Here is a 10932-nt window from a genome sequence, read left to right on the forward strand (position 1 = left end):
GGGGGCGAGCTCCGCGGCGGGGAGGCCGGCCTGCTCTGCCTCCCCGGCTGCTGCCGGCTCCTGGGCAGGGTTTTCTCCGGGTGCGCTTCCATTTCAAAGTCGGGTTGCTTTGTGGGTGGTCGGGAGTTTTGTTAAGAAAACCTGGCTGGCCTCAGTAACTTTTTTCTGAATATTTTGGGGAGCTTTCACATATTTACTGATGTGCTGCTACTTCCCTTGGCAAGGTGCTGGTGCCCTGCAAGCCTCTGCTGCCTCCAGCCCTCAGCCATCACCCTCGGGAAGTCGACCCAGCTGCGTAGGGAAGAAAACCTGAAACACTTCGAGTGCTGGAACGAATGTGACCTGTTCATTCCCTGAGCTGAAGAGGAAACACGTCACTTTTTGGCAGTCCCAGCTGAGGTATTCCTTGTCTTGAATTCAGTTTCAGTTAGAAAAGATACTGGGTGTTGGGTTTTGGTTTTTTTTGCTGTGAGGTATAACCAAAGTTTGCCATTCCTTTAGCGCTGAATTGAGTGGAAAGACCTAATGAAATAATGTGTGTTAACTTACTTGATGTGGGTTATAGGCAACATTGGAGTAATTAATTTCATTAATCCCGCTATAATCAAAGACACGCTTCAGAGTTTTGCTTTACACAAAAACCTCTTATGCCCCAACTGTTAGTAAGAAAAATTATCTTCTGATATTCATGTTGCTGAAACATGGGGAAATTAATCAAATCTGTAGGAATTCTTGCTTAACAAGTTCTGCCGAAAGCACTGGTCTTAACACCTGCCAGAGCCCCAGCTCGACTTTGATCCTGCTTAAGCAGGAGCAAATGAGTTCACTGGCTAATGCCACTGGCATTCTGCCAGCACGGCGGACAGAGATCAAATGTGGGATCTTCATAGGAACTGGATACGAAAAGACCGGTAATTCCTTGGGAGGTTTTTTTCCATGGCCACTTCCAAATTCTCAGGGCTAGAACAAGCTCCCTTTGCTGCTGCGCTCCTTGTCGTTCTCGTGTGCTTCTCTGGGGAGAGCTACCAGGCACGGGGCGAGGTTTGCGTGGGACTGGCGTAACTCCAAGGAGCTCTTCCCTGGAGGGCTGCCGTTAGGATGGGTTTTACTCCCTATGTTACATTTATTCACACCAAGCTTCACCTGTCACTTTACATGTAGTTTTCCACTACTGTGAGGCTTCCTACCGCTGAGTAACTCAGCAGATTCTATCACCTCACAACTCACTGCCTCTTCCAAAAGGCAAACAGCTCAATATTCAGCAAAGCCATCTGTGAGCTGGTGTTTTCTTGAGCGATTCAGGCAGAAGGCTCTGGTTGCAGAGAGGGACCTGCAGGCAGATTCAGCTTCGGTGACAGACGAGTCGGGCTGTCTCGGTGGGCCCTGGGACGCAAATCCCCACCCGGTTCCCCTGCTGGGAAGCACCCACCCCCAGCACCCATCGGCAACAGGGCTGGGCGGGGGCAGCTCCCCTCAGGTCCTACCCTTTGCCCAGGGCAGCCAGCCCCTGCCCCCTGCCCAGGGAAAGCCCAGCACATCCAAAAAGCAACCGGGAAGCCGCTGTGACTGCTATGCAGTGTAGTTTTTGCAAAATATTTATTACAAAATAAAAGTAAATATGGCAACAAAACTTAAATAGCAACTGACGCGACACTGGCCATAAAGCTCTTGCTATATTATTAGTCTCTTACAATAGTCAAGTATGTCTCCAAGGGCAGCTGTGCGTGGACAGCTCGAGTGTGTTTCTGTAGTACTGGCTCTGGCCTTGGAGATGCGGGAGAGCTGTGCCTCCTGCTCCCCCCTCTGCCCGCCCTGTGCTGGGCTCCCTGAAACCTGCCGTGCCTTCCCCCAGCCCCTCCTCCCCTGTTTTCTTTTAAAACAGCAAATGATCCGATGCCCACTCCTTTTTAACAAGGTAGCAGGAAATGGATTATCAGCACTGAAGTACCTATTGTTCCCCTTTGAGTCACAACTTCTCTTGAGAGAGGTTGCTTGGATTTCTTTCCTGTCTATTAAAAACTGTTATTAAAGCTCACCAATGAGAGAGACAGTCTGTGTTCCTGCTGAAAGGGCTGTGTTCCAAACAGGAATGCAGTCCTTCAGGTCTCTTAAGCCACATGTCTAATGGAAGCACTCTTTAAATAAAACATAATTAAATTTAAAAAGGTGACTGTGGGGGGAATCTTCCTAAGGCACCCAAGAATTTAAAAAGACTTTTTCCCACTCGTATGACTTACAGGACACTCTTGTTCCTCTCTCCAAAGTTAAAAATGTTGGCTAGTTAGGAACCTTAGCATACACGATGACATAGTTGAATATCATTAAAAAAAACAGAACAGAAAGAAAACCCTTGGTGAAGGTGAAGCACTCTGTCCAGACTGCCCAGGTTTCACTAGCTACGCAAACACGTCACGGACAACACGTAGAAATAGTCACGTTAATGCCGAGGTTTCCGTTGTCAGCAAAGAGGTGTGCTATCGCCGTGTCAAAAACCAGGCAGTCGCTGTTGAGGATGGCTGCGGACACCCCGTCGTGGATGGAGCGTGGTGTCGCCTCCCAGGTCAGCCGGCGGCGGTTGCCGTTCAGCTCCAGTCTGTACGCAAAGTTCTCCGCTTGCTTACGGGTGCCGATGAGCAGCACGATGGCAAAAAACTGCTGGTGACCCTCATACTTCTCTTGTTTCTCCAGCACTAGCATGAAGTGGTGGCCGAAGCACGACTGCATCATCACCCAGTCCACCGCCCCCGGAAGGTTAATGTCTGTGGCGAGAAAAACGATGTCTTCTCCCTGAAGGGTGGTGATGCTTTTGTGGGCGTGCATGAGGTGGGACATCACGGCTTCCAGGGATCCCTGCCACTTGCAGGAGGCACCAGGGCAGGGGCAGGAGTAGGGCCGGTACTCGCAGACGTCTTCATGCTCTGGCTTTTCTGTGTGGTGGAGTGTCAGAGAGCAGCCTGTTGTGGCGTACTAGAAAGAGACCAAATACAAGCTGTCAGGAAAGGCACCAGCACTAGCGTACGCTGCTCCCACCTGTCAACTGGACACTGGTGACCAACCACAACTCTTGCTCTCACTGCAAATTTTACATTAGATACTTCTGTTCAGCCCTGGATTCAGAGCTGGGCTTTACTTATGTTTGTTTCCACTTAAAAATGGATTCTTCTTGTCTTTTGTGGTGTTTTTTTTCTAACGCAAGCACTTAGAGAAAATGGATTGTAAAGCTGAGTTGTAGTTAGATTTGCTGTTGTAGTTAGATCTGATTGGTCCAGATCAGCTGAAGTGGTCCTGGTTTGGATTTTTCTTTTCTTTAAAAAGAAAAAAGGATGCTACTTTCAACAAACAGCTACTAGAGTGAAGTGTTTGTAATAGATGTGTCTTAGTACCGTCACAGAGCAAAAGCACTACCATTAAATTCAAAGGCAGGCTCCCCCCAGCTTTTTTTAAACACTGGGAAAGTTTCAACACTGCACTTGTGAGAAGTGGAAAGAGAGAGGATGTTTTTTTCACCGAGCACAATGCTAGCACACAAATAAGCACCATCAAACTTCTCTTGGTGTCACTGGGCAACTCGGAGGTTAATTTGCTTCAAACAAGTGGGGACGCTCTTCCTACAGTCAGTGCAGTTGCCCGACTGACTGTGCTACTGCTTTCACACTACCCCTACAGAGAAAACAAGTCCCTGCTGTCCTCACCGAGAGCACACTCCCGGTCTGTAGGTACCTGTAGCCACATCAACACCTCTGACCCTGTCATGACGTGCGTGCGTGGCTGCTCGCGGATGCTATGACGCTTCCTGAAGGACAGATATAACTGAGGTATAAATGACTATTTCTGGGCTAATACGTGTGCAAGAAGTTTCAGCTCAGAGGGTTAAATGCCCAAGATGCAAATCACCCATGCTGCAAATGTGGCACGAGGAACCCTGGGACAGAAACTTGACCTTGCGCCTCTGGAGCAGCTTGTTTTATAAGCCACAGGGAGTTAATAACGTGAGCCTTCCCTTATGTGTCTGCCCATACTGCTTAATCCTTTGCTGAGGGCTTTACTCAGGGTGTCGCAGTGGAACGAGGTGTCCTCCGGCCAAAGGCTGAAGCCCCAACATGGCAAACACGCCGTGTGCTGTGCCTGCTGCCCCGCCGCATAGCGCAGCGGCCCAGGTACGTGTGAACAAAACCGGTTACGACAACACAAGCTGCTGAGGGGGCGAAACCAGCCGTCTGCGTGGCAGTGACCAGTGGTGGCTACAGAGCCGAGAGTGTAAAAGCAAGAGGAGCAAAGGGGGGTGGCTCTGCCCTTGGCTGTGAGAAGTGCTGGCTTGTGTGCCCCTGAACCCCTCTCTGCGGGTTTCGCTCAGTGTGGCGCCCTCCCAGCGCTGGGAGACGCTCAGCAGCAAAACCCGACCTGCTGTCCTCGTGCTGCTTGGCAGGTGTCAGTCACCTCTGTGGATCGCAGCCCTCGGACCTGCCCCGTCTCTGCTGTGTACGGTTGGGGTGCAGCCTTGAGCTGCTCGGCCTGTGCACCTTGTCTGCCTCTGCCGTGTCCCCGCAACGGGCAGCCAGGGCTGCGGGCGGGCCGCTAACGCCTGGGCTGCCCTGGCTCTTTTCTGCTTTTGCATTGCCCTTCCCACCATTTCTAGCATTCCACGCTGGAAAGTATCATGTACTTGTTTTCACAGTCGTTTGTTTAGCACTGTATTCTCCTTCCTAAGAGGAAACTGTCAGCCCAGGGCTCATCACCATACCTGTGACTTTGCACACTGCGTTTCTGCCACGACGGCCGCTCTGTGTGTGCTGCCTGGAACCTCACTTGCATGGGAGAGCTTTCTAAAGCTCTTAGCGTCCTAAAGCCTTTGGAAAACATCAGTTAAACTTGAAAGTGCTCAGCAGAGACAGGCCAGTATTACCAACCCTGTAAACCAAGGCAGGCAGGGATACAGGATTAAAGTAACTTGTCTGAAGCCGCATGGGAAATCTGGCAGAGCTGGGAATAGACTGCCAGGTCCCAGTCCCTCCCACTCTCACTGGCACTCTCCCTCCACCTTAGATACAAATAATGCTTCTGGGAAGAAGAGGCCTGCCTGCTCCTGTGTCAGCAGTGCTCAGGGGCCTGAGGCCCTCTCATGCTTCTCCCTCCTCCAGTGCTTTCTGAAATGTCTGTCCTCGCTTTTAAGGTCCCCCCAGCCTTCCAGAGCATTGGCTGAATGCTTCAGCCCCGTCCAGCAGCGACCCTGGGCAGTGCTCGCGGGACGCACGGTGAGGTCCAGCCCAGAAAACAGGGAGCCTCTGCTTCCCCGAGGCTCGCAGCGGTGAGGAGCCCGGAGCGCGCGTACGGACCCTGCTCTGCCAGCGGCGCTGCCTCTGCCGCCACCGCTCACCGGGACGAGGCCCCTGTGGAGCACAGGAGCGCTGGGCACGAGCGGGCAGGGTGGTGTGAGCAGAGCCCTGTGTGCGAGGGACGTCTGTTCTGTTAAAAACAAAATAAACCGCGTTTTTATTAGAAGAAAACCCCATGGCTTTATCAGTCTGCTGTGCCTTGCAAATAGCAAGTATGGCCTTATTTAGGTTTAGTATATTTACTTCAAATCTTTAGAATTTTTAATTAAAGAAAGGCTCTGAAGAGGCTGCAGAGGCAGCACTGGGCAATATACAGGAGTACGTTTGTAGACAATAATAACCTGAATGTGCAGTTTCTGTTTCCAGGTTGTTTGCTTACGTGGGAAGCCTGCCAGGCCTTCCCTGAGCCATGGCGCAGCAGCAGTGGTCTCAGGACACAGCAGTTCCCCACCACCCACCTAAAGAAACCTCAAGTGACTAGTCTGGCATTGTTTAGGACTTGTTAGTTTGTATACAGTCTCACTCTGCCTTCCACTTTTTAAATACAAAGCGGTGGTTGCGAGGTGCAGAAAGATTTTTCCACAAAGCAAAGCGTAGTGGAAAAGCGTAGTGCACAAAGAGTGCGCTACAATGAATTTATGGGATTCACTTTTCTTCAAAAGGAGTAGAACCGTCTGGAGGCTCAGAAACGTGGCAGCATCTCCAGCTACGGACGGCTGCGCTCAGGGACCTTGGGAGACTCGTCACGCGAGGTGGCTGTCCTGGCTTCCCAGCTGCAGAGCCCCACCACTCCTAGAAGACTGGTAAGAAAGGGGTTCAACCCCCTGAAAAATCAAGCCCCGTGTACTTAAGATTTTTTGAATGCCTGTAATAACTAGAAAAGTGATTTCCTTTATTGTAAGTAGAACTTACTGCTCGGTTGAATTAATCACATAGGTGATTAATTCGCTGGTGTACCTATGCAAGGAGTTTTGGGGAGGGATTATTTTGGGGTTTGTTTTTTTCCTTCGTTTCCCTGCCATACACTGCTAAAGGCTCTCCCCAGAGCTGCTAGTCAGGCTGCTCCCAGCATGTACACAAACACTGCCTTTGCTGTTGGATATTCTTCCCTCAGTGCTGGTTTGGTTTTGCCCGTCTATGCTGGGGGTAAATTCTATTACAAACTGAAATGCAAGCAGGAGCTGCCTGGAGTTTTACAGAGGGCAGACGGGGAGTGCTGGTCCCACGGCCCTTCCACGGCCGTGCCAAGGTCGCTCAAGCACAGAGATCTTTGTCTGTGGGGTCCCACCACAGAAGGCCAGCGGAGCGCGGCAGGGCGCCGCTAACGCTCACGGGCGCACAGGGACCGTGGTCCTGCCACTGCCCACAGGGAGCACTCGCAGCTCCTCTCCCCGCAGCCTTGGGGTGTAGCGGGTAAATCGAGAAGCGCCCCTGCCACCCTGCGCTGCTCAGCTAGCCAGGGCACCAGGCCCAGCTTAGCGGCTAAGGGCCACGGCGTGCCTCATGCCACTGCTGTGAAAATGGATCCCGGTGTCTGTTCGGGAAGCTCCCAGCTCCTAAGATTTATTTTCTTTCATAGCCATTGGCTATATAAAGGAAATAAATCCTAACATTTATTTTCTTTCATAGTACTGGACAAAACCGCAAAGTTACGGAAGAACTTACACCCAAATTAAGTCAGCTTCACAACTAGAGAGCACCTTTATATTATTTTCCACTTGCACTTATTTAAAAGATGAAAGAAAACAACTAATTCCTTTTGGCACTCATTAATTAGGAGTTTGAGTGTGTTTATGACATGCACTTTATCTTCTGGAGATTGCTTAGAGCACGAAAAGGCATTTTAAAGTTACTGAAAATATAAGATCTAAATCCTCCCACAGATTTTTTTCCAAAGCCCCATTAAAGTGCAGAGGTGCAATAACTGTAATTTCTTTCTTAAAGCATTTTAAGAACAACCCTCAGAGCAGCCATAGCCACAGGCAACACCAAATCCCCTTTCTGTCAGCTCCGTCGTGTCTCAGTCCTATTTATTTCCAGTACCGTTCCCCGCTGTCTCTAGACATGCGGGACCTTCTCCACACAGACCACCGTCTGTTTGTTCCTTCACATTTTCTAGAGCTCTGACTTTCTCTCCCGCCCAGCCCCTGACGTCAGGTTCCCTTATCGTGGTGAACACCCCAGGCAAGTCAGACCAGAGCCAGGCCCCGACACAGGGCGAGTGACTGCAGCACCCGATGGGGCACGGCGGGTCACCTCCCCGCTGCGCGCCGCTGACCGTCCTATCTCTGGCTGAGAGCTACAGCCCTGACGGCCTGTGGCTGTGTCCGGGCCCAAGGAGCACGAGTGGGAAGTGTTAAGGTGCTAATTTCACTGTGTAGCTCTTGGGGACAGTGAAAGCAGCAGAGCAGGAACTGCTCACAGCAGGAAAAAGAGAGGGCGGACGTGAGGGAAGAGGAACAGGGACTGACTCAGACCTCGGCAAGGAGCCTCTGGCTGCCTGAGGAGGGGACGTGGATGTGCAGGGAGGACACAGGGAGGACGCACGGGTCACACCGCGGCACGCTCTGGGACATGGGGCCCCGCGAGCGCCGTGTTTTGGGGTCCAAGGGATGTGTGGCTGCGGCAGCACAGCGCAGGGGCACTCCACATCCTGCTGGCGTCAGACGGGGCAGCTGCGAGGTGCAGCTGGTTCGGAGGCACCCGCCAGCTCTCCCAGCTCTGAATTGGCCTGCAGGCACCGCACCAAGAAACCAGACCCAGCTCTGAGGCAGCAGGAGCCCAGCCCACAGCCTGCGACACGCCGACAGCACAGCCCCACACCACAGCCCCACACGTGGGTTACAGAGCACACTGAACGCCGCCGGGTCACAGAGCGCTCCCCCACCCCCAGCCAAGACGCTGAGCTGCCCGACCCCCAGCGCTTGCGTCAGCCACTGCAAACCCCACCAGCATCCCTCCTGCTCCAGGGCTCGGCTTTGGAGAGCACGATGTCAACCATGGGAGCGATGCTTGGAGGAATTTTTGGAAATGCCATTTTCTTAAGTGGTTGCCATGTGCTAGCTGCCGTGTGGTTTAGAGAACACCCAGCTGGAGAAGTGTTTACAGCTGCTACACCTGAACCAGAACTGGCCCGACCGACCCAGGGATCGCTACTTGGTTCTCCCAGAGGCGCACAGGGTGGGGGGTGTTCTCAGAGATGCTTCTCTTTGTTGGTGCTTACTCCTCCACCCATGGAGAAAGGAAACCTCAGGGAGTGAAGGAGCCAGTCCCATCAATTATGGGCTTAGGAAACATTTCTGTTAGCAAGTGAGTAAAGGAACGTCTGACAGGTAAAGTCAGGAATATCTCGTCTTCTCCTTACAGGGAAGGGTCTGTAGGCTTTTTCTTCCTTCTCCCACACTTTGTCTGTTAAGTTCCCTTTACGGGGAAGGGTCTGCAGGCTTTTCCTTCCCTCTAGGCTTTGTTTACCCGCAAGGTGTAGGGATGTGCGGGGGTGAGCAGAGCTGTGCCCGGTGCAGCGGAGGGCTCCAGGGAGCCGCTCCAGCCTGGATGCTCTGTTTCGGACGGACAGGGAATGCCAGCTGTCACAACGAGCCTGACGAGACACTTTAGAAAAGGAGAAGTAGGCCAGCGTTTCGGTGAAAAATGTGCCCTGGCTGTCTGTACTCCCCGGGGCTCGGGCTGGGTCGCGGCTGGGCGGCTCGCTGCCGCCTCCACCAGAGAGGACCCGTGTCTGTTATTGCCCCCGCAAGGGTAATTCCCGTTCGAGGGTGAGCGGTGAAATGGTCCCACCTACCAAAAGCTCTGCGAGACACCGACAGCTGCCCCACCCTGTCACCCCCTGGCCCCGCGGCAGACGGGGCTCTGGCTGCCACCTGGGCCGTGCTGTGGGAGCCACTGTGGAGGACTCACTGCGGAGGAGCCGTTTCTCCCTGCACATGCTCAGCGACGCTCCCACGGGCTGGCCAGGGAAAGCCGCTGCCCAGGACAGGTTTTCCCAGGCAGAGGCGGCGAGCACCTGCTCACAGCTCTTCCCAGGAAACTCACCGTGCCCACCCTGGAGCCCAGCAGCACCCGCTCCGGCTCCACGGTCCCACCGCGAGCCTGACCACAGCTCTGCCCCTCGCACGGACACCCTCTATTTTAAAACTTTCTTTCCATATTCCACATCAGAGATGGCTTCAGCAGTTCTGTATCTGTCCCTCTATCACTTCAGCCTGTGGTTTTAAAGTACTTTCGGTATCACAGAGGTACGAGCGTCCAGGGGCTCCAGGAGGACTAAAAAGGACCCGCTCAGCATTGCCTGCACGTACGTAACTGCCTGCCTGGTGACCGCCAGCGCGCGCTTTGGAGCCGCTCACCTAGTTCCTTTAGGTAGAAAACTCCCTTGAAAAAAAGACTTAAATGTTTAATCTGAATATGTGACATAGTGCTGGGACAGAACAGACTTGAAAAAAGCCTTGTTCAGATGCAACGACTGACCTGAGAGCTTACCAGCCCCTGCCTTTTTGAAAGCAGGCTGCGGAGAGCTGAGAGACATGGACAGAATTTCTGTTACCTCCATAAAACACTATTTTGAGACTGAGCATCGGCACAGGCTAAGATAACTAGGAGGGAGAAAAAAAAAGATCCAGCCTTTGTATCTAGTGGTTATGCCAAGTACTGGGACAAAATTTAGAGCGGGATTTCCAGTGACTCAGAAAGGATTATTAGTGCCGTCACCCTGTTTCGCTTTAGAAACCTGCAGAACCATGACAGAGGCTACTGAGGGCTGGCGAGAGCTTCCTGTGCTCGTGATGAGGAAGAAGTAAAGGGACCAAAAGACCAAAACATGGCCCAGCAGGAAACGAAACTGCAGAGCTCCAGCTTTGCTGCCTGCAGTGCCCCTGGTCGAGTCCCACGGGAGGAGACTCCTTGGGTATCTTTGGCACAGGCATGACTGTAAATGCTGAGAAATCACCACTCTCTGCAAACTCCCAAGCGAACCTGCTCTACGTTGGACCAACCTTAGACAGCTCCTTCAAGCCTTCCCGTCAATGCCAATATTTCTGTACCAAACCACCGACGCAGGCGAGGCACAAACCCACCGGGGAGATTCCGCGTCAGCGTGCAAACACAACAACCGCGTCCCCCAGGAGGCTGAGTTTTTTGGGGGGACAGGGAAAGTTTGGCTCTGTTTTTTGGGGGGTTTTCTTTTGAGAGAGGCACCCTGCTTTTCTCAGAGAGGGGTTTTGGGAAAGCATGAAGACGGAGGGCAAGGGGATGGGCATGGCGGCGGGGGGGGGGACACGGATGGATGGGCGGCTGCCCGTCCCCCCCCGCCATCCCCGTCCCCCTGCCAACCCCTTACCTTGCAGGGGAAGAGCACGGCCGAGGCCACCTTCTCCATGGCCAAATTCCGGATGCTGGGGGTGAGGGAGCCCCGACACGTGGGGCAGAGGCTCAGCTTCTGCCGGCATTGGTTGCAGACCAGGTGCCCGGCCTGGCACTGGAGGATGGGCGGCAGCACATAGTCGAAGCAGACGGGGCACTCGAAGAGCGAGGTCAGTTCGTGATGCTGCTGCTGCGGCGGCGGCTGCTGAGGAGGAGGAGGAGG

The 10932-nt window shown here is 53.1% G+C and overlaps 1 protein-coding gene across 1 annotated transcript in view; it reads right to left on the reverse strand.

Moving 5' to 3' along the window:
- Positions 1-409: 409 nt before the first annotated feature.
- Positions 410-10932, reverse strand: part of SIAH2 (siah E3 ubiquitin protein ligase 2) — a 10666-nt gene continuing 143 nt past the window's right edge. The window contains exons 2-3 of the mRNA XM_026854941.1: positions 10687-10932; positions 410-2967 (exon numbers count right to left, since the gene is read on the reverse strand). Coding sequence (XP_026710742.1) covers positions 2410-2967; positions 10687-10932 — 804 coding nt within the window. The 3' untranslated portion in view covers positions 410-2409. The remainder of the gene's footprint in view (positions 2968-10686) is intronic.

The sequence above is a fragment of the Athene cunicularia genome, assembly GCF_003259725.1.
Source record: "Athene cunicularia isolate RWA chromosome 9 unlocalized genomic scaffold, athCun1 chr9_part1, whole genome shotgun sequence".
Classification (NCBI taxonomy): Eukaryota; Metazoa; Chordata; class Aves; order Strigiformes; family Strigidae; genus Athene; species Athene cunicularia.